This window comes from Larus michahellis, chromosome 4 (assembly GCF_964199755.1).
Source record: "Larus michahellis chromosome 4, bLarMic1.1, whole genome shotgun sequence".
NCBI lineage: Eukaryota > Metazoa > Chordata > Aves > Charadriiformes > Laridae > Larus > Larus michahellis.
The window spans coordinates 84757310-84781699 of NC_133899.1; the positions used below are offsets into that span (position 1 = coordinate 84757310).

Below are 24390 nucleotides of genomic sequence, written 5' to 3' on the forward strand. Positions count from 1 at the left end.
GAATTCTCTGATCTTTTCCAAGATACCTGGGATGATTATTCCACTTTCTGCATTGCTTCTGCCACTAACTGTCTGTTAATTGTTCAATTGTTCTCTGCTGTTGCCTTTTGAAATATCTCTTATTACATTCTCTGCTTAATAATGTAACACACAAACATGAATTACAGATGAAGCAGTAGAAAGAAGAGTTGATGGTGCGAGCTGAACAGAAATAATGTTTTTATAAATAACATTTAATACTTTTCGCAAAATCGAAGGTTCAAATCCTGACTCCAGTAAAGCTAACAGCAGAATGAGGCATTTCATCCCACTTTTTGGTTGGGTTTTGGTTGGACCCACAGGTCCGTCGGCGTGCTTCAGAAATGAGCAAGAAGGCGAGGTAATAAAACAGTATAAATCCAATGATCCTTTGGTTTTCTAGATGGCACCTGCTGAAACAGGTACGATAATTACTTATTACTGGGGCCTAAGTGCTTATGATCGCATGACAACAAGGATGACTCACGTTTCATTTCATATAGACAACTGGAAAGAAAATTATTTTCATCTCAACTCTATTTTAAGCATTTCTAAGGCATTATTCACCATAGTATCAGTGGAGAGGCTAGATTCTAAAATTGAAAGTCTTTATAGACAACCATTAATCCCTTGGGTCATTTATATAGAGGACAACATTTATCATATATCCTTTAGGGCATTCAAACAATATGGGCTCCAATCTCCATATTCAAATGTAGCTCTTAACACATATGAGTGCAGTCCATGCCCAGAAAGACCATTAAACTCTTGGGTCTTTAAAATGAAGAGCACTTTTCTAGCAATGATTTCGAACAGCTAAAGTCATGGAAACATGTTCATAATTGGTTTAAGTAACTAATTTGGGCACCAAATAAAATTGTTGTTTCATCTTTTAATTCAGCAGAGACCTGCTTCAAAATTAATAATTTAGTATCTATTAAACAGAAAGAACCCACATATATTGTACATTTTCATAAAGTCCTAACAATTGTACATCTAGAGCTACATCACTGGTATTGCAACAGTCCACTTGTTATCAAATTTATGTTTCAACAGATATCCACTTGGATATCTGAGAGGAAGTAAAACAGCATCTTTAAATAGAAGTTAAAAATTTGATTCTCATCCGTTATATTCTTGAATACGGTACTACTGTTAGCAATAATAAAGACTAGGGTCCTACTCTGATCTCACAGTCAAGTTGTGCTAGACAAAGCACAAACACACAGACTACAAGAATGGCCAGTCTGAACAGGCAAATTAGCAAATGCAGAAGGAAGTGCATAAGGCGGTTAGCAAAGCCTGCGGCAGACTTGATCTGCAGACTCCATTCAGTGGACCACATTGCCTCTTAAAGAAGACCCGGCACCCTCCGGTGTTGGACTTTTATCGCCTCAATGTAATTAAACTGTGACGCTGGCACTAGCCCATAAAGCAAATCCAGAGTACACTAGTAGTTCTGTGCCCTGAAATGGCAAGCACTTCCATGCAATAATTATCTATGTTACAGCAGCTACTGTGAACACTGTAGGAAAAACACAGACATTTGGTAAACCTCCACATAGAAAGGTTCACATTTACAATTTATTAGCATTTCCACTATCTAGAACCAAAAAAAATTTGAGGGTATGTGCCCTCCTTGACCCGACGTTACTTGAGTTTCAGCTAACAAAAATAAACCTGACAGTAGCAACCAATGCATCTCTAACACAGCCCAGTGCCCACCTTCCGTATATTGCTATTTTGAAAGCATCAAGCAGCAGAGGAAAAGACAAGAATATCAGTAGAGCTCATTGTTCTTAGCATCACCAAAGCAAAGGGAGACAGGCAGTCAGACAATAAATATTAAATAACAGCAGAGATTCATTCTCTACACTCAAAAGAGTTCCTTCTAAAAATGAAACTGTCAGCATTGACTACGTATGTTTGTTTATTATTGATCTTTGGGGACCTGCAGTTGTTAGGAAGTACTAGAGATTGCAAACTCTGTGTTTTGGAAATCAGGCATTGAGCATTTTGATAGAAGACGACAGGGGAAATAATTCATCTCTTAAAAAATATCCTTATTTCATAGCTCTCCTTTCATCAGAGCTTCATTTGAAGTTTTTAGCCTCTCTTGTATTAAAAAAGAGTTCTGATTCTGCAGGAAGCACTCTCAGTGGGAGGTATCTTATAAATTAATACACAAAATTGAAGACACCTCTTACAGTGCAAGAATATAATCTAGAATTAATTTATAGAAACCTAGATTAAAGACCAGGGTAAAAACTCAGTAATTTCTCAAAAGTGAAGAATAAGTTAAACATTGGAACAGGAAATGCTGGTTAAAGAGACTGTAATCATGCAAAACCCTGGTTACAGTCTCAACCCTAGACAGAACACAACCAAGCTGGCTTGCAACCCTCTCACTGAACTAGAACAAAGTATCTTCTTTAATGTTTCCAGAATTAGATCTTCCAAAATTTTTTTCAAGCTTTTGTTGTATAATTTCATCCAATTCCATCCAATTAAGTCTTCTGGCTATGTCTTGTCAGATGGGAAGAGAGGCAATTCCACCACCTTGGGTGCATCTACACTGCACTGGACCTCCCAGTTGGGAGACAGTTTATGCAGTTACTTGTTCCAAAGCACACGGAGGACTTTTAAAAGCCAGTGACGCACTATTCTAACATTACTATCATACATCATGCATGGAAAGTTGGAATGGAAAATTAGGTAGGTGCGTAACTTCATGAGTTCCAGCACAGCTCATAAACCTTACTGTGCTGAGCCGGAGTCAGTTTTTTAGGAGCTTCCTTGGCACCCAAAAGCTCTCCAGGGAAAGATAAACTTTGGCAAGGAGAGACCAGGATAGCACTGCTGGACGGAAACAAAGACTGCAGGGAGATGAGATGGGGTTGCTCTCCATGCTTACCAGAATCTTCCACCATGAATCAGAGACACTCCCTCTGCAAGGGGTGAATCACGCTGCAAAGCAGGCTGAAAACTGAAAACTGTTCTCCCATCACAAAGAGAGACTAGCAGCCCCCTCCTGAAAATGAGCTGGTAAATAAAGGCATGCATCCTCCTTGAATCCAAGGTGATCCTCACAAAATGCAAATGGAGTGGCCTCAGATCCCAGTGAGTCTGTAGAAATGCTGTTTGGGAAGGAAGTCAGACCAAGAGAGGCTGCAGATCATTCCCAACACTGGGACAGCATTTCAGCCTCCAGTGCTACAGATGGACCTGCTACCAGACGTGCAAGGACTTTGTGACCCTGGAGGTCATGCCCTAGGAAAGCACACAAAAGACATCTGTGGTCCACAGTCCGTTGGGTATAATACTCCTCAGGATGTCAATTGGAGCTCAGTTCTCCGCAGGAAGAAACGAGCCATGCTTGAAGGAAAGGAGGATCTTCGATAACAACGGCGGTATTCTGTATTTTGTCATACATTATTTCCATTCATCTGAAACAACAGCGTATGCAAAGGCTGCAGTAGAGTGAAAGGGAGAATATGTAGCACAGGGCAGGAATTTAGTCTCTTTCAGATTTTTTTTCATCTTTTTTTGCAGATTTACATGTAGTCTTTTTCAGACTGGAAGAAGGAGCTGATGAGGTCCCATCTTTTGCTTTTGATTCTTGTAAATTCCTATTAGGTAAAATTCTGATTTAGTAACTTGACGTACTGTGAAATGACTATAGATTCCAGCTCTAGCCAGGCAAGAAGCCAAGGTAACTGCATTGTGAGAGGGATGGGCCTTGGCTCTGCTTTGGAAAATTTAACACATTTTAACAATTGATTTTCTAATGAAATACACTTATGTCACATCTAAACAAAGCAGTATTAGGTTTCCTCCACTCTTTGTGCTGCTGAATTCTACTGCCTCATTTGATCTTAATTGCAGTAAGAAAAGACAAATGGCTGCTCACATTAATAATACTGTAAAAAAGGTAACTGCTTAAATTGCGTCTAGCAACAATCCGAGAGTCAGCACAAGCCCTACAAACTAACTGCGACGTATACAAAGCAACAGAGAGACAGAAATTTGTATCAGTTATCTCTGAAGATTTAAAGTCATCGCTAAGCGTAGTATTCCCAAGCACAACAGAAGTAAAATTTTGCTGGGACAAAGAGCAGCTACAGCGAAACCAGCCCAAGAAGCCTATAACAGCCCACAGTGGCATAAGAGAAAACAGAGCCCCTGCTCATCTCTAGATGTTCAGGAGCATCTCACAATAAAGCAGAACAATGAGCTCCAAATCCAAATCAAAATCCCTATGTTGCAACGCTATTCCTATCATCTCTTACTGCTGTTTTGAAAAAGCAAGACGACTACTTTCTTATCCTGGGCAGCTCTTTCTCATCCAGTCTCTGCCTGAAGGAACAGATCAAGCAGACAGGCCTGTCTCCCATCCACGTACCTTCAAAACACACAGCTCACGCTGCTTCTTCAGTGTTCCTTTAACGTTTTCAAACGTACATGGCTTTTGCCTTTGCCATGGACTGGATATTTCCAGAAAGGAAAACACAACATGTAACTATACACATTTCTTTTTTTCCTGTAAAGACTGAATTACAACTGCTATGTTCTTTCATACAAGAAGCAACAAGCTTAAAATATGTCTCCCTGTAGAATATCTAATTATAACTACAAAAATAACCAGCCTGTTTGCTTTGATCTTCATAATAGCTGTAAATTCTAAGTATTGCATTAATTGCATATTCAAGCACCACGAGCAATTGTGTTTATTTCAATCATTTTTCAATTACCAAATCAATTTTCGTAGTCACCTTAAAAAAAAAATCTTTCTAACAAGGAGCTTTGGGTATTTTAGCCTAAAATCACAAAGAAAGTTCAGATGAATAATTATGAACCTGGATAAACTGTGACTGCAATATATACTTATTACATTTTGCAGAAGGATTAAGGCAATAGTTACTGGAATACAGTCTCACATGAAGTTCATATATACTGACAAAAATCATATTAAAATAATATATTAGCAATAAAATACAGAACGATGAAGGTCAAAGAAATAATGTTCACTTTGGTTCATCTTAATGTGAATGAAACCTTGAATAATGGCACCTGTAGTTTGGAATTTCTTGACTCTTGTTCTTTGTGTACGCTTCTAGTATCATTTATGAATCAGATTATCAAATAATTCAAAGCAAAATTTTAGATACTGCATAAAAGAATTGACAAAATGTTATAAAAATTATTTCTATCTTTCTAATGACATCATTTATATAAAAAATACTAAAAGGCTTTTAAAATTATGCTTATTTTAACTTGATATTTTTCTTCATTGCTAAAATATATTGTGGTCTTAAAAATAATAAAAAAAGAAAGTGTTTATACCCAGATGCATATCTACTTCAACTTCATAAATGAAATAGAAAAAAAGAGTCATATGGTCAAAACCATATGATTTCTAATATCAATCAGTATTCATAACTTAAACTATCTTAAGTAGCTTTTAAAACTGATTTTATTAGACATTTCACATTATATGAAGTCTTTATACTATTTTCCAGCAGGGTTTTTTTTTTTCCTCTGAGAAAAAGGTAATTCTAGAGAAGGATTTATTTTTAAAGAGTGCAATTACATAAAAATTAAGAAAATTTTACTGTGTTTACAGGAAGTGAAAATTTAAAGTCTGACCTAACTCTTATTGCCGCCAATAAAAATATTCTCATTCACTTCAAAAGGTCCGTGTAATAGAATATTTGGACTGATTATCTAAGTTGTTTTTTAATTTTAAACTGTTAACAAATGAAATAGCAAAGGGCCACCAATGTTGCATAACTTGTTTGCACAGCTGTCATCACTAGAAATGGCACAGAAAGTTGCACTGCCTGCTCAGAGCAGGGTGCGGGGAGTAACAAGTGCATGCCTCAGATCAAACCTTTCCTCCAACCAATACCCAATGCCTCAGAAGAGGAAACAAAAGATTTATGTACGGTACCTGTTGTGCAGCACTATATAAAAGCTAAATAATTCCTTTTGCCAATTAAGAGGCAACCAGCAGAGATTCAGAGCGGTATTTGATTAACATTTTCTCCATCTTTGCAAACTGCACTGCTGTTAACAGTCATAAACTAACGGACCATCCATCTTTTAAAGCCCAGACATCACATCCTGCGTCTCAAAATCCACAGCAGTAGTGAACATGTGTTGATCTATATTCCTTCCATTCAGAGAGAGAGAGAAAAAAAAAATGCACTAATTCCAGAGACAGATTACTACTTAAAGTCAAACGACTTGCATTTCACAGTACATGGTGAAAGCAAGAAGTTTCTCCCTGCAGCACTTTCCAGTAAGGAATGATAATTCAGTAAATCAATGCGAATGCTACGATCAGCAATTTAACCAAATTCCTTATCAGCAATTACTTATCCTTTCCTATCAGCAAAGCCCACAGTCGGTATTTCATGCAATATTCGCTATATATGTACAACTGGAGTAAGGTCTGACCAGCTGTGCAGAAATACAGCTGCCAACAAATCAATTTGTGGTAATCTAGAGAGATACGTTCCACGTATACAGAATATACAGAGCAGCAGGATGCAGCAGGACGGCAGCCCTAAGCAGCCTCTCTTAAAGGTTAGATTCCTAAGGAAAACTCCACATCCGACATTTGCAAAGCCAGCCAGGAAAATGGACACCCATTTTACATTCATTTTGAAGATGATCTGCCATCCAGGTATTTTTATTCCTCCTGCATATCCAGAATTCTAGACTCATAAAATTGCAGCTTACAGGCTTGGAAATAAGAGTCTCTTTCCTCTTCTTTGTTGCAAAGTTATCAAGGGCCTCTTTGTTCCTACATTGTGTGGTTCATTAAAAAAGGAGAACTTTCATATCCTTATAATGGAAGTTGTGCCCTCAGAAACTACACATATCCCTGAAACAACCCTACGTGGAATCTGTTGATATCAGATACATATTTCCCACAGAAACACTCTCGCAGTGAAAGAGAAATAGCTTTTCATAAAAGAAACTAAAGGAACTCAAAAAGTAATACAAAACACAATAAAAGAATTTATTTCTAGCAGTGCATTTCTGAAGTGTCTATCATTTTGGAGATGTGTCACGGTTTCCTAAAGGTTTTGTATTAAAAAACATTTTAAAAATACTCAGCAGGTTTCTTTAGGGATTCTATCAGGCTTCATTGCTAACTGATTTTCCAGAAGTGTGTATTTTAACAGAAAAAAATCCTGCTACGCTAAATATTAATGTGAGGTAGCAGACGAGACCCTCCACTCTAGCACTCCACTCGCGTTGCACCTGAAGAGCATTCAGTGGGAAAAATTACTTGGCTTGACTGTTAGACAAATTAATCTCTGCCCTCACAGCCCTCCCCCCTCCACCCCTATCTAGCTCATTGTTAAGCAAGCTACATGTAAAATGTATTTGCACTTCAGTGACATGTATTTTTATATGCATCCTAATGCTGCACACACTTGCTTGGACACATGACCTCCATTTACATTCGGTATGTTAAAATTGGAACCTTTCCATTATCCCATTTTCACTGCTCAACAACCCCTTCTCTTTCTGCATTTTCTTATCCTACTTGTGAACCTTTACCTCAGAAGCAGGCTGAAGCACCAGGCTGTGCTAATAAGGAGAAAGTCCCCAGTGAATCCATGTCTGTTTTAATCCTCATTTTCAGACCACTTCTTCTGCAACATATACTAATTAATTAATTTCCACATTTACTTGCCAACTTCTATTCCATAACAAGTGAACCTCCACTGTGACTTCTCCCTCTTTCTCTGTGGGCTTCCATTGTATGCACCCACTCTTTTTCAGCGTGTCAAAGCTTCTGCTGCCCAACACAGCAGCTGACATTTCAACCACATTACATCTTTGACCTGTCCCTCTACTGATAAAAAGACACCTTAAGCCTTGCGTTCATCTTTTCAACACCTCATAAACACTCAGTTTCCTGCCCCCAAAATTCCACCAGTTTGTTCCCTACAGCAGCAGCTGCCCCTGTAAGACTTTCCCATTACTGTACACTGGACTTACTCTAATTTCACATGTTCGAACTTCTCCTCAAATTCTACCTTCTCATTCAAAATCTTACTTCAGTATTAGTAAGGGTAAAATATAAGAGGTTATACTATCTATTTGCCACCCCTTCTTAGACTACTTTCTTATTTCACCTCAGAACATGGATTGGGGAATAGGATCTAAAATGGCACGTGAGTAATTTCATGATTATACCAAAGACGTTTTCTCTAAACTTTAGGTAAGAGATTTTTTTTTCTGCTAGATTATTCAAGCCTTGTCTGAGCCCTGACTTTTTTGTAATATTCTTCACCAGCAAAATCAAACGAGGTATTTTTCAAATTGTCTTTCCTGCAGTGCATCATTCCATTACTATTTCTCATGGAACTGAAGCACATTTGGATGACATTTATGCATATTCACTCTTGGATACCATTAATTCAACACATTTCTAGACGTCTGTGTGGAAAGCTACCATTGCTGCCCAGAGCGGAAGAGAATTTCAGTTAATTGGGAACGAGCTAGAAAGAGGTACTTAACAGCTGTACGACCTACACATGGACCTTAAAACAGAGTTAAGATTATCAATTGTCATGCTATGCAATATTCAAGAGAGACATCTGCTGGCAATAAAAGGAAAGAGCAACGATCATGAACTATCATGAAAGCACTACACATTTAATTACACGGATATATACTTATCCATGAAAATGAACTATTCAGGGCTAATTAGAAATACCCAATCTGCTGAAATCATACATTTTCTTTCATTACACCATTTTCCTGTGCATCCTGTTCCATTTATGATGCATTTCATCTATTTATGTTGGATATGGTTTGCTACATTACACGGCTTCACAAATGTTGTCAGTGGGATGGACGCAGCTTAACACAAGAGGCATTTATTTTCTAAAAGGATCGTACATCCGGTTTAAAGTTTGAGTACGTGCTCTGAGTGCAAGATACTTTATAGGTATGAGCCCTGAAATTCTAACAAATCGATGACAGGATGCCATCCAATAACTAATTGATATGTATCAATTAATAGTAAATAATCGAGCTTTGATGACACTGTAACTAATGTCATCCGCAGCAATGGCACTGAGGCCAGAGGCAGTACGATCGCCAGCACAGCACCAGCGAGATGACTCCAGCCAGCCTCCCACTGCTGAAGCTATTTCACTATCACCGGGCCAAAGATTATTTTTAGACAACTTTCATGTGGGCTATAAAGGAAAAAACCTCCTTAGTCAACGTCTTAAAATGACGCTTAGCCACCGCCTTATTAGCTTGGTTTGTTTTACCTTATGCTTCAGTACTCATATTTTAAACTTTGTCAAGAGCCAAGGAGGAAAATGTGCCGCAGGTGTCAAAACATTTACGAGTGTCCAGCAGAGGACATTTCAAAGAAAGAGCGAGGCACAGAATTAGCCATTGCAAGTGCAATATTGCTGATGCAGCTGCCTCGTATTTTATTCCACCTACCGTTTAAATTTTCCAGCCTTCCTTTCCCAGCTATGAAGCAATTTCTTTCAGCCCTGCTGAGGAAGGAGCCCATTGTTGCACCACCCCGCTGCAAGATGGGAGAAGGTATCCGTAAACAACAGCCATGCTGTTCCCTCTCCAAGATTTATCCTTGGATGTTAGGAAAACACTTGTGACCAGACTTTCCATTTTCTTTTGGAAATCACAAGATCGCACATACTACTTTATTTTTAAAAAACAACACTCTGGAGGGGTATCTGCCACTCCTAACAGTGCACCCATTCACATGGTCCTCCTCCTTGCGCCCTTCCCCATCTTATTTCTTCATCTAGATCATTTTCAGAGACAATTGCCTCCTCTGATAGTTTTACGACAGGGTGGCAATACCCAGCAAGTCTTCACTGTATTTCCCACTCTTTTTGCATTCTTGCTACAATTTAGTCCTTAAAGTAAGAAAACAGCAGAGGTACCCCAGAATTAATTGAAAACTCGTCTTTCATTGCATGAGGGCATTGAACTATTGTTCAAATGAGTCAACTGAAGAGATGGGAAAACAATTTTCCAAGAGGAAGCGGAAAATGGACAGTAACAGACCTGCCTAAACATAAGAAACCCTAGAAAGAATACTAATGCTTCAGGGAAAATATATTTTAAACAAAGTTAAAGCAAGGGAAAAAAATAATCCCCAATCATTTCCCTTTAGGAGCTTTAAACTGTTTTCAAGTTGTTTTAATAATTTCAGCTACATAATAAAAAGATCACTTCTAAGCCTATGTAGGCTTAAAAGGAATCTAAGCCTAGATTCCTTCTAGGCTTCCTTTCTAATTCAGTCTTCTTATCCTAAAAAGCCCAGTCCTACTTCTCATCCTCTCTCTCCCAGGTTAGGAGATGCTTTAACTCCTAATTGGCTCCACTCTATTGATTTCCACAGCTTTACTCCAGTTCTTTCCATCCACTGTGATCCACGTCATCATCATAACTACAGCAACCAGGCTTATTTAAAAGTTGTCTGTCAGAAGTGACCATTTTACATGACAACAGACTATCCACCAGAATTAGTATTTCTGAGAGGAATACTCATCACTTTACATAATCTGTATTTTTGAGTGTGTCGATGCCTAGAGGCACAAGTATTGTCTGAAATGCACTAAGTTTAAACACATGGATGAGAATCTGCCCACTACTGAGAGACTGAAGCTTCACTCAAGTATATAGGTGGTGCCTGGGGAGCTAATGATTAATATGATCCTATGTCTGCACTTACAGACAGTGGTACTCAGTGATCTTTTCAAATTCTTATGTTTATTATCAGAATTTGCTTGATATGATGATGGATGAGCACTCCTTTAAAAAAAAAAAAGTTATTTTGTTATTGATTTAGTGTACTCTCTTTTCTCCTCCAGATTCTTTATACATAGGGTTAACCTCTCTGCTGGATCATTTGGTTTTTCATGATAAACTACAAAAAGAAATATACAGAAAGAGCTGCCAAAAGCACAGCTGCAGCAACCAGCTAGCCATAAAGTTATCTTCCAGTAGAGGGAATGAGGTCACAGCAGCTGAAGATGGAACTGCACAGAATCCATTTAAACCATGATATACTATCGATACAGTCCATAAGTCTTCCAAATACTTAAACTGATGGATCTTGCAAAGAAAAAAAGAAAGAAATTCAACGACAGATCATGATCCTCCCAAAAGCCTAAGAGATGGCTAAAACATAAGGTCATGATTTTTCCTGAGAAAAATAATGGCATAACTGTAAATCTGTTTACGATTCATCTAGTTTAAGCTGTTTAAAATAAAAGAGGAAAGTTAAACAATCAGTCAACACTCACCAGTTGCTTTCCTATTTATGAAATATGTATCTTGTTTGTACACTTAAACAAGTCAGCCTTAAGTAGCTTCAAAGAAAATGCTACCTTTATCATAAATTCTGTTCATCAATGCATTGCACTAGTAATGGTGAGCAAAGGCACACTGGCCTGAAATACCTGAATAACATCTCTGCTCTGAATCAGCCACGCTGTATGATGAAAATGCCTCTTAATGAAACTCAATGTACCATTATAACACAGTCGCACTGCAATCATTGTACTTTTGTGTTTGGCATGAGCCAGTCTCCATTATTCTAAGTAGTTAATGTAAGTAGCGCAGATTGTACTCGCTGATATGATTTCACGTTCCTTGATAGGATGGGCTGCAGGTCTGAAGAAAATTATTAGTGATTCAGAGACCACTCGCATTCCAATGCTGCTATAATTAGAAACTATCTACATCTCCAAACTGCGGCAGTCCTAATCCCATGGATAACTGGAGCCTATCTTTTACGGTAGCTATTAGCAAGTATGAACAAAAATTCACTTTATATGCCAATAATAGTTACGCAGTTCTGAAAATATAATCTTACACAATGCCAACCCTTAAAGACAGAACAGGATTTTAGCACTGTGCACAGCTCCTAAGTATAGCGTAAACTAATACAGAACAAATCTTCCAGATTCATACAAAGGTTTTCTTCTGTTAATGCCTATTTGAATTAAGTTAGGAGCGTATGCATATTCACAGTAAAATCCATCTGAATTTTAGAGGCTTTGCATAAAACCTCCCAAATGAATTTTGAGATCGACAGAATACATCATCATCTGAAAATGCACAGATTTATGACAGTGTCAACTCCCAACACACAAGGAAAAATATTTGAGTGACATGTAGATTCTCTTCCAACCTCTCCCATTTCAGAACAGGGAAAAAACCAAATATGCAACCCATTCCAGTGCTATTAAATAAACTTTATTATTGTCAAACCTATTAGTGTTTATTGATCTGAGATTAAATGGTTCTGCAACAGGAATTTTAACAGGAGTTTGGAGTACAGCACATGAACAGCCAGGAGCAAGGTGCAAGACTGCCTTCAGGATTATTCATGAGTTCTATTATTTCAAAGCTGGCATGGATTGGGCTCTCTTTAATTTTTTATGTGCTGAACTGCGCCTTTTTTGTGCAACCTCACCTGCCGCGATGACTCATTTCATATATGCATGAAGTAGCAGTGAACCCAGATCTCTAGCCTAATGCTCAGTGGAATTCCGCTTTCCGACTCCACAGGAGGTCTCATTCCTTCCTCTAGATTGCCAAGTACACTCCTAAGACAATATGATTTCCAGAAAATAACGTTTCAGAAATGAGGTCATCCTAGAGATATACTTGGTGGCAAGAAATAGGGTTCGACCAAGATTCATGTTTAAAGAAAAAGCACCCATCATTACCTGTGTTTGCATCTGAGTTAATCAAAGCACTTTGCTGAATTAACATGCAGACATTACTCTGCTCTATCAAAATAAGCTCACTCCTCCTCACCCTACACATACACAAGATACAATGCATAAGTCTGCAGGTAGATTGCTTTTTAATGCTGTTTTCATTCTATTTACACTTCCTTCACCCCTTTATGTCTTGTAAAAATGTAGCATCTAAGCCACTTCTGTAGCCACTGATTTCCCATTCCTGATATTCTATACAACAGGACATAATGGTAAAGAAGAGAAAAACCCCAAAACAGAGAAATGTCCCCCAGTTACCAGACTTGAATGCCTTTAAACAGGCAACTCTAAGTCTTCCAGACAATTGCTATCTTGTTTTTTCTTACCTTGTGTTGTGTTCTTGGAATAAGGCAGGCGTTCTGAACTCAGTAGCGCAGAAACCACCAGAGAGATGCAGAGAGACCTGGTCTCTCTGCCAAAATCTCCAACTTACTGTGGTTGAACACACCATAAACATGTATAAGACTGAAATGTCAACACTGAAACATACAGTTTTATCTATACTTTCTATCCAAAGCAGTGGATCTTCTGATCCTAGAGATTGGCAGAGACTTACCTGAAGAGAAAATTAAAAATTCATTTCTTACACAGCTAGTGCTTTTTGCATTTCTGCTAATCAGTCCAAATTTCCATTTCAGGCACTAAGTCTCTGGCTAATTTCATATTTCAATTGAAAACTCATCTCTTAAAAACTTTTTAATTAGCACTTCTTTCAAGTTGTATAATTGTTAATTAGTTGCTTAATGTTAATTTTAAGTTTGCTGGCACAGTGCTTTAAGACTTTATAAATAGCCCTCTGCATATTGGTTTGTATTGTTGTAACGTGACAAACCTAGCAGACCAGACACACGCGCCAGGGAAGGGAGTGGCATAGTTCGGAAATCAATTGCACTAATAAATCCTCCAGATTATAAACTGAAACCAGTATGAACTCAGTAAAAATAATCATACGTTAATAATAGCAAATAATATAGATTAATTTACTGCTGGGGATTGACCTTGGCTGGCTGCCAGGTGCCCACCAAGCAGCTGCTCTGTCACTCGCCCTCCTCAAGTGGTCAGGAGGTGGGGGGGATGTAACAAAAAGCTCATGGGTCAAGATAAGGAGAGGGAGATCGCTCAGCAATTACCATCACGGTCAAAACAGACTCAGCTTGGGGAAGTTAATTTAATTTATTGCCAATCTGAATCAGACCAGGATAATGAGAAATAAGAACAATCTTAAAACACCTTCCCCCCACCACTCCCTTCTTCCCGGGCTCAGCTTCACTCCCAATTCCTCTATCTCCTTCCCCCCTGAGCCTCGCAGGGGGACACAGAATGAGGGTGTCATGGTTTGGGCCAGGCTGGCCAATGACAAGACAACAAATGCTCTCCCACATCTCTCACTCTACAGAGAGGAAGAAGAAAGATAAAGAGATTTTCTGAGTTTAGAAAAAAACAAACTACCTTAATGAAATATTAATAATAAAATTTTTAAAAAAAGAAATAATGAAATAGATACAATATATACAGATATACACAAAACCGTCTCAAGCTCCCAGGGAGACGTCAGTGGCAGGCACTGGGGAAGTTCCAGATTGGACTCAGTGACAAACGGGAACTGGAACACACTGACCGGGATCAAAAGGCAGATGAGCTGACAGGGTCCTCCTCAGAAAGAGAGCCACTGAAGAAGCAGTCCATTGAAGAACAGCCTGTCAGAAAAGATCTGAAGAAGAAGAGCCCTTAGAAGAGAGCCCCTGGAGAGCAGCCAACCAGAGAGGAACCAACTTGACCTCTTTCATCCCTCAGCTTTTATACTGAGCATGGCAGATGGGATGGAATACCCTATTGGTCAGTTTGTGTCACAGGACCTGTCCCCTCCTCCCCACAGGTGCAACCCCTCCATGGGGTAAACACCCAAGTCAGCTGACCCTGGTGGCCACAGCAACAGGTGTGAGCAAGAGCCTCTCTCACTGAACAGAAGGTTGGCTCTGCTTCACCCCAAACCAGGACAGAGGGTTACAGTCAGTTCATCACACGCTGTCTCTGTTGCTTCTTCCTCCTCAAGGGGAGGACTTCTCACACTCTTGCCCTGCTCCAGCATGGGAGACAGTCCTTCACAAATTTCTCCAGCGTGGGTCCTTCCCACAGGCTGTGGTTCTTCATGAACTGCTCCAGCATGGGTCCCTTCCACAGGGTGCAGTCCTTCAGTAACAGACTGCTCCAGCGTGAGTCCCCCATGGGGTCACAGGTCCTACCAGCAAACCTGCTCCATTGTGTGCTGCTCTCCAGGGGGTGACAGGTCCTGCCAGGAGCCTGCTCCAGCACAGGCCTCCCACAGGGTCACAGCTTCCTTTGGGTGCATCTGCCTGCTCCAGCATGGGGTCCTCCACGGGCTGCAGGTGGATATCTGCTCCACCTTGGACCTCCACGGGTTGCAGAGGGACAGCCTGCCTCACCATGGTCTTCACCACGGGCTGCAGGGGGATCTCTGCTCCAGGGCCTGGCGCACCTCCTTCCCCTCCTTCTTCACTGATCTTGGCGTCTGCGGAGTGGTTCTCCCACATATTCTCACTCCTCTCTCTTAGCTGCTGTTGCACAGCAGTTTTTAACACTTCTTAAATATGCTATCATGGAGGCACTACCAGTGTCACTGTTTGGCTTGGCCTTGGCGGTCCACCTTAGAGCCGGCTGGCATTGGCTCTGTTGAACATCAGAGAAGCTTCTAGCATCTTCTCTCAGAAGCTTCCCCCGTAGCCCCCATTCTATCAAAACCTTACCACGCAAACCGAATACATTTATTCTAATTACTAAAATTTATACTAATACACTGTGGTAGTAGTCACATGTCTAAATCAGGATTGGGTCAAACAGCACCAACGTCTTCTCAAATACAGAGAAGAGAACCTTTCTGAAAGGGACTCCAAAGAAAGAAACAGAAACAAGAGACAAATTAGATGCAGTACAATAGTTCACAAACATAGTGGGACTCTTCTCATTAAGAAACAGCCATACAAAATCCATTGCAAAAGTGGAAGAGCTATAGCTTCTGTGGCTTTTACGGATTCTTAGAGCAATCCGTGTGAAAATATGAATTCACACACATGCCCACTTGACACTTCTGAGGATCAGTATTTAAATTGCTTATGTTGTCGGCAGCTGTAATTTTTCAAACTGTACATATCAAGCCAATAGAAGACACTCTCCTAGGTATCACTGAATGTAAGAATGAATAAATGTGCATAGAAAATGCAAAATAATTCTATATAGCTTATATGGTGACACAAGCAGTTAACAGTACAGTTTACCATTCCTACCATTTCAAATACCGATATTATCACTGACACTGCAGACTGCATTGCCTGCTGTCACTAACATGAGAATATTTTACCTGCCTCAGACTTCATAACTTTAATCAACTATCCTTAATTTCCCTCAACAGAAAAGCCTTTCAAAAAGTTTTTAGTACTGTAGAGGAGTGGTGGCTGGAATACTGTCACTATTGTCTCTGTTGGCTAGATAAGTAAAAGACTTGCTTCTCTAAAATTAACATTTTCATAAGCACTTCAAATATCAACACTTAACTGCACAAAGATGAATGTGCTAAATTTAGCAAATTATAACACGCTGCCAACTGTATGCATATTACTCCCTCTATTGGACCAAATCTGTATAGTTATTGTCCATACTGCAATTGCTGCCCTACAAAGTACACATATGTATTTTTTTATTTCAAAACGCTGATCTTTATATCGTTTCGAATCAGTTTAGCTACACAAAATTTCTGTTTGTATGATGTATTCATCTGCATAACCCCGCACTAAAGGATCCCAACTTTGGAAACAAATTTTGAACAGCAAAGATGAAGGCACATGTGTAACACTATAAATACGGCAAATCAACATGCTTTTCTTAAAAGCGGAGTTTTTCTCACATCTCGCAGCATGATGTCCCTGCCTTCCTGGCAGGTAGACAGGAGTCTTTCCTCTCCCTTCCCTGTCTCTTCCCAGATGTTTCACCTGCTCGCAGGAGGCAGCATCCAACATGCAATCCTGCTTTATCATACACTGGCTTTAGGTAGGAACTTTAGGTGAAACACTGGCACAGGTTGCCCAGAGAAGCTGTGGATGCCCCGTCCCTGGAAGCGTTCAAGGCCAGGCTGGATGGGGCTTTGAGCAGCCTGGTCTATGGCAGGGGGAATGAACTAGATGATCTTTAAGGTCCCTTCCTACTCAAACCATTCCATGATTACCTGTGTAGACATGTGAAAAGGACCTTATTCCTGAGGCCTAGAAAATAATATACTTCTAACTCTGATTAAGCAGAATGACAGTACTTTCTCCCATGGGAAGAATCCTACTGTAACTCATATAATTGATTCTTAAGTCCCGAAGACAGTTAATGTATATAGTGACTATTCTACTATAAAATTTACAAAAATCTTTTTGTTATTTAATGTGATCTTTGGGCTTATATTAATAGTAACACATCATCTCAAGATGCCTGTACAATTACAAAAATAAACTCCAAAATACCTTGACAGCATTCCCCTCAAAAAAGGTTAGACTGTTACTCTTAATTTCAAAATATCATTACCAAGAACATTATTTGCTTCACAGCAGAGAGGCTATCACTAGTTACACATTAAATGAAGGAGAAAACGTTAAGAGTTATGAGAACTGGAAATCTCTGAAACCCATGCTATAAGGATGTGCATTATAATCTGATGAAAACTCCCTGCTGCAGCCTTTGCGCTCCTGCTCATCATCTTTATTTAATCTCTGTATCTCTAATTTCTGATCCTTGAAGCAACCTCTTCTGTGCTCAGCACATACTTAACTGCATGACTAATGCAATCAGAAATAAAAAGCAGGCTGTAAAAACTCCACCAGATGGCACCTGAAGACAACATGACCCACTACTTCAGCATTAGTATCGCACACTTTCATTTGCTGTTAAGGACAAAATAAAGGAACTTTCAGGTTCATGATTTTAGCATCTAGCATATAAAACCATGTATTGCTGTGATTCACTAGTCCACATGTTTTAGGAAAATAGAATGTTTGTAAATTGTATCTTTGACTGATACCAAATGATGAAAGAGAAATGCTAGAAGTGTGAAATTACACCACTGGCAAAAATTCTCCTCTTTAGTGAATGCAGGTATCCTCCACTTACTTTTCAGCACATTTTTTCCCCTTTTTGCCCCCTTTAGCTGAAAATCTCCATTCTCTGTGTTCTGAAAGATTATTTTTCTCTTTTCACTAAGATCTATCTTCAGAAACTCAGAATAGCTGCAACGGATTAGGGCCAAGACCGACCTTGACATCTCTTGGCACCTCATCCCTGCTAGTTACAATAAATGAATAAAACTTCACAATATATATATACGTGTGTTAAGGAATATCCACATTTCTCTCCCAAATTAAGTACATATACTGGCTTTAACTCTGAATAATTGCATTAATAACCCTATCAAAATCTTTATCAATCAATCTTTATCAATCTTTAGCCTTGCTTTCCATACAAACATCCTGTAACAGTTGCATGACAGAAATCTTTGTGCATCGCCTATGTACTAAAACATTATTTAGAGTATTTCTAGGACACTCTGGGACAGTATGAAGCATGCCGCTACCAATGAACAAACAATGGCTAGGACTGTTAACGCCACTTTGCAAAAAATACATATGTCAGTCATAAGAGCTAGTTCATAGAACAGACACTTTTAGTAAAGACCTGATATTTTGTATTTCTCGATTCTTTTGAAAGAATTATTTATTTATTTTTCTTAATTCTTTTGAAAGCATATGCTCTTCCTTATCACACCCTATGGAAGGAATACACTGCACAAATTTAAGATTGGGCTTTAAAGTCATGAGAACCTCACTGGTTTTCTAGCACCCCTTCTCTTCCACCTACATATGTACTTACACACTTCTTGATATACTTACATTTTGGTTTTCCCTACTGAATACTAACTAATAATATTTTACCTGTTCTTTAATAGTTAAGAGATGGGGAAGCAAGGGTGTGCTTGACAGCGCAACAGCAAGACAGTAGTTACTCTGCTGTGGTGATAGAAAAGGCTCAGAGAAAAAAAGTCCAAATCCAGCTATTCAAAGTACTACTAATTAAAAGTATGTGAATATTACCCCAATGACAAAGTGAATTGTATCAATAAAAGGGAAGCTAGATCAGAGCATAAAGACAGATTGAATCAGATTCAAATAAAATAGCAATGTGTCTGTTTGTTTTGCATCTTCACAGATAAACAGATACTTCTTTTAGTAAAGATAAGTGGAAGCACTGGGCCTCCTGCTGGTCTCAAAAGTAGAGCTCCCTGCAAATTCTGCACAAGCACTGTTTTGCTTTCAAAAGAGACTCACGACAACCTTGGTATGGAAGGGTTATTGACTTTACTATATATTCACAAATTATCACAGAGGGGGAAAAAAAAAGGAGACACTTGCAGGTGCTGTGCCCACCTAATGCTTGGACTCTCTCCTCAGTCGTCACGTAGAATCAACTACAATGGTCATTCTTGTCTAATCCACTAAGAACTGGGAGGGGAAAAAAAGACATCTTATTATCAGAGTTCTTATCTGATCAGTGCCCATTTCAAATACATGTGTTCCATTCACAAAATATGCAACCTGTACTGGTATTACACTGGTACTATACTGGTATTTTAATAATGTAAGCACACTACATATACTGCAGTCGGTTTTGACTCTAAGTCAGAGCACGTTCCCTAAACAGTGCACAGGATAATAAAATACTGAAGGACTCCTGCCACTATGTCTCTGCTCCTACTGCTTTTCAGGGCACTGACTGTCGCTCTTGTCACAGTGAATGTATGTAGATCTGCTAAATTTAAAAAAAAAAACAACATTCATATCAGTATGGGCTCCCGGCACAGAGCACTACACCTAAGCACACAGAAGTCCACTCCTAGAAATAGGTAATACTAAACCTCTCATTTTATTCAAGGGAAAGCTTTAAAAATGGAATTTACTCCAGAGCACATAGCAGTCCCTTAGGGGCTGAATATTTTTGAAGTCTGTTCAAGCCTGCATTAGTACTGCAGTGGGCTTTTCACCTCATTTGAAGTGAATTTACTAATCGTAACTAACGTCCACAGCCACTGCAGTCATCAAACCTCCACCAACAGCACTGGTACAGCACCGCTCTAGGGTTGTTCAGAACACCTCAAATCACCTCAAAGCTAGCCTGGGCAGGAAGCCCAGGAGGGTTTTTTTGGCCTGTTTTGAACTCCACAGAAGTTATCAGCCATGGGTTTTTGTCATGTTTAATGGAAACGTGGCTAAAGCTAACCGAATGCTTTCCTACGATATAGCAACCAGTCAGTGTTAATGACAGGTCTCATCCCCAAATCCAAATAAATGATTAAAGGTTTAGGGGGGGGGGGGGGGGGGGAACTCAACAAAAACCCCCACCCTATAATCCTGGACATCAGCTACGCTGAGCGGTAGCTATCTGCGACCAAGCACCCCGAAGATTAATTCTTCCCTGTCACCAGCATCCTTCCATCCTCAATGTCTGGTTCCCTCGTTTCACATGTAGCCTGAGGATGAACTGCTAAAAAACAATGTTTGGACAATGCCGTCCTTGCTTCTTTTAACAAACACTCCTTCTAGAGCCCAACGTAGCCCTGAAACACCACGTCCCCGGCCCAGAAATAAAACCGCTGGGTGAAACGCCTGCCCTCTCGCAGGAAAACTCAGCCACGCTGGAAGCATCACCCACACTTTGGCTCCGCACTGATCCTGTTGGATGTTGGGAGATTCACTATTTATCCTCCGTCCAGCCCCGCGGGGAGGCCGCCGGGCCCGGGCCCGCTGAAGGGAGGCAGCGGCCCGGCCGCAGCCCCGGGGCGAGGTCGGGGCGCGGCGGCAGAAGGGGAGGAAGGGAGGGGGCCGGGCCCCGCCTGGGTTCCCCCGGCGCTGGGAGCGGGCCCGCAACGCCCGGTATGGAGAGCCCCGAGCCCGGCCCGTCTCCGGGACAACCGCCGTTGGCCCCGGGGTCTGGCGGGCGGCGCCATGGCCGAGCAGCGCCCCCCGCGGCCGCTCTACTTCCCTCACTTCCACGAACGCGCCGAGCCCCTCCCAGCCCAGAGCGGCGGCGTGAGGACGCCCTTCACAGCCCTGTGCGGGCCGCGGCAGGCCCCGCCGGCCGCCGCCGAGGCGCCCCGCTGGGCGGCTGCGCTGGCGCCCATCGCCTACGAGCCGCTGCGCTTTTTCTGCCCGGCGGCGGCCGCGGAGGAGGCGGGGTGCGCGGCGCGGCGGCCCGGGGAGCAGCTGGAGGGCGAGATCTGCGAGCTGGGCATCCGCCTGAAGGAGCTGGAGCTGCTGGCGCTCATCGGCGACGGCTTCGACGCCCAGCAGTGTGCGTGTCTTCCCCCGGGGCCAGCTACGGCTCTATCCACTCGCCTCGGGGCCGCCGGAGAGCGGGGTGGTGGCCTCCCTGCCACTTCGAGCACAGCCCGGTCTCAAAGGCAGCAGGTTCCTCCATCAATAACCCACTGAAGCACAATGTGCAGGGGCTGGCTTGTGGATCTCTGCACCCGTAAGCCAGCCTTGGGCACGCAGCAGTGCTCCTGTGGGGTCTGGCATGGGCCTCCCTGGGCTTGGTGGCCAGCATCTAACTGTGCCCCGCAGCAGGTGCTCTGGGAGCACATGGGGTGCGTGGAGCAAAGCCCTTGTTCCCCATCATCTAACCTGGTCACAGGCAACCAGCTAGGGACACAAATTAAAGGAGGCACAAGAATTAGGGATGTGGTTACTTTTGTTACTTTTGCACAAAGGAACGAAACCCCCAAAAGTCATAAAACCCCCATTAAGCACTAGCAAAAAAACCCAATTCAGATGCTCCTCAAATCAGAGGGAGTTTGTACATGCGAGATGTATCCACCACTAATGAGATCCTGCAGTTCTAAGGCAACATTGATGTAAAATAAAGGTCACTGATGGCCACAAACAGTTGGAGGTGTAAAAAAAAAATTAAATTAGTCCGACATTTTAATTTTAAAACCTACTGGCTATGATGGAAATACAGGAAATAAAATAGTTCAGGAGATAGTGGTTACTGAGAGTTCCCGGGGGGAGGCCAACAACCCTAAGGATGGGATGCTCATCATTTCCTTCAAGGCCACAGGCTGCCAGTCAGGAAACTTTCAGGAGTGCAAAGGTTACAAGAACACAGAAAAAACATCTATCAGATATACACATTCAAAGGAAAATCTCAAAGAAATTGTGATAGGTAGTTTGCATTACTTTTCAGAACAGGAAATTAATAGCTTCTTTCCTTTGTCATAGCAATAGATACCTTCTTCCATTTCAATACCTCTTATTTTCATAACGTGAGAAACTTTAGTTTTCAGCTATTGGCTAGACAAATTGCAAGGAATATTACTGGTTTGCTTAACCCATTATTTGATTTACTTTAAAGCATTATAAACTATTAATGACAAAATTAATGACAAATTATGTTTCATTCTGTTTAGATAAACTTCTGAAGGCACTGAAAGAAGAAAAGATGCAAGCCATGAAAGCAAGGCAGAAGCTGAAGAAATAGCCACACCAAAACACTAAGAGATTAACACCGCTGCTATCAGGATTCCTAGCAGTCCATTGACGATGTTCAAGATACAAATAGCAGGGAAACACGCAGTAATTCCAATACAAAATACAGTGGGTTTTTTGTTTTAATTCTCAGTATATTAAGTGCAACTGAGAATAAGTAGATATGGCCAAAAGCCCTATACCTCTAAGCAAGCTTTAGAAAACTACTTTCATGTTAGCATAAAAACTTTTGTTACAAACAATCACAGTGTATTCTTTTATTGTCTTTAGCGTACCACGAAATTACACAAGTTATGGCTTGAATTAGTTTTGAACAGAATAGTCATATGAATTGACTTACAACTAATATTTTACTATTATTTTAGGATTAGCAGCGCTTAGGCTAAAACCTGTGGCAGTTTTTGGAGTGACAACATCCGTATGTTTGGAAGGCATGTCCTTTCATGAGAAACAACGGACAGAAGCAGTGATGACAGATTGAAGACCTGGAGAATATCTGCCATTAAAAAAGCAATGCCATATATGGCACCGAGAATAACCTAACGAAGTAGTAAATAGGCTCATCAAACTGATAACAAGATACCAAGTACTTTTTCCTGTTCTAATTCAAGAGCAGTAGGTGGCAGCATGAAATAATAGTTACCAACCCTGAAGCTATCATATTTTGGCAAGCAGCTTTTTTTTAAAAAAGGTAAAATTTTAATCTGTGGGGTTTTTTTTAACCTGCTATTGAGTTGCTCAACTGCGAAGCATTTTAACACAATACGATATCAAAAATTTATTTCCTATTACAGCTTATTACAGCATTCACTCTTTTACTATCTTAATTTTCCCAGCCAGATTTCGATCTACCCTACACAGAGTTTCTATTAAAAAAATTTTGAGTTTATAACTCCCATTTGTCAATCAGCGAACTTAGTAATCACCTTTTTTCAGAGCAGCTAGGAGATCTTAAACAGGATCCTACCATCCACAACTGCCGTTGTCAGCTGGCTGTCTCCACCAATATGGCAAATCAAGGTCTCATCTGCTAATAAATATGTTTTTTTTTACTGAAACAAAGCCTGAGCAGGGCCGAGGGAAGCATGGTAAGGCCAGGTTTTGTCCAACACCCTGGTGCGCCTCGCAGAGGGCAAGGCCAGGGACCAGGCCCCAGGCCTGTCAAAGGCATTATTTACTCCATAATAAACACCCTCCACCTTCAGCTTTCTTAAATCTACTCTTTAGGCCCACCCTGGCACCACTCCATTGCTGATTAGCTCTTTAGAGCCTAATTAATGACACTGCACTTCTGCCTAAACCGTTGTTTTCACCAGTTAGTATATTTTAGGCTGTTTGAATCCAGACAGCATATCACAAGTAACTTCCAAAGTGGGCTTCTTAAACGAGGTATTTTTCACACCTGCTGGGGAAATTCTTACATTACCATGATGATTTATCTCCCTTTCCAACCACTTCTTAGAGGCTGAGGCAGTAAATACACAAAAGGTAGATCTAAGTGTCTAAAGAACCAAATTTTTACCTAAATACCTTAGAAATCTGGGCCTTGGTGTGTTAAAGCTCATTCTACGGAATGAGGTTAAAAAGTCTCTCACAAAGAGAGACTTTTTGAGGCTAAATCTATGAACAGATACTGTAATGGTTCATTACTGTGAAATTGAGAAATGTATTAGTGTTTAAACTAAATACCACAAGACAAACTTGGACAGGACAAAAAAAGGTCAATATACAGGGGCCTTCGAAGGCATTGTATAGTGTAGAAGTAAGAGCTTTTAAAGCAAGTTAGGTAGCAGAGGAACTATCCTCATTTTCCCAAATCTCCACAATAATTTCACTTCTAAACCACTCAAGTTTTCCATGGTTAATGGAAGAGCCTACACGGTTTTCCAATGCATATGATCGCCACTTCCTAACATACTTCCCCTCACCTTTTACCAACTCTTCCACTTGGCATTCAGTTCTCATCAGACATT

The 24390-nt window shown here is 40.6% G+C and overlaps 1 protein-coding gene across 1 annotated transcript; it reads left to right on the plus strand.

The window, feature by feature from the left end:
- Positions 1 to 20875: 20875 nt before the first annotated feature.
- On the plus strand, positions 20876 to 22409 carry C4H11orf91 (chromosome 4 C11orf91 homolog). The gene is made up of 2 exons (XM_074586849.1): positions 20876 to 21221; positions 22339 to 22409. The coding sequence occupies exons 1-2, from the start codon at positions 20876 to 20878 to the stop codon at positions 22407 to 22409; spliced, it is 417 nt and encodes a 138-aa protein (XP_074442950.1).
- The last annotated feature ends 1981 nt before the right edge of the window (positions 22410 to 24390 follow it).

Coding starts and splice junctions, on each gene's coding strand:
- C4H11orf91 (XM_074586849.1), top strand. CDS start 20,876: ATGGCCGAGCAGCGCCCCCCGCGGCCGCTCTACTTCCCTCACTTCCAC. Junction 21,222..22,338: donor CGGCTTCGACGCCCAGCAGT/GTGCGTGTCTTC, acceptor CATTCTGTTTAG/ATAAACTTCTGAAGGCACTG.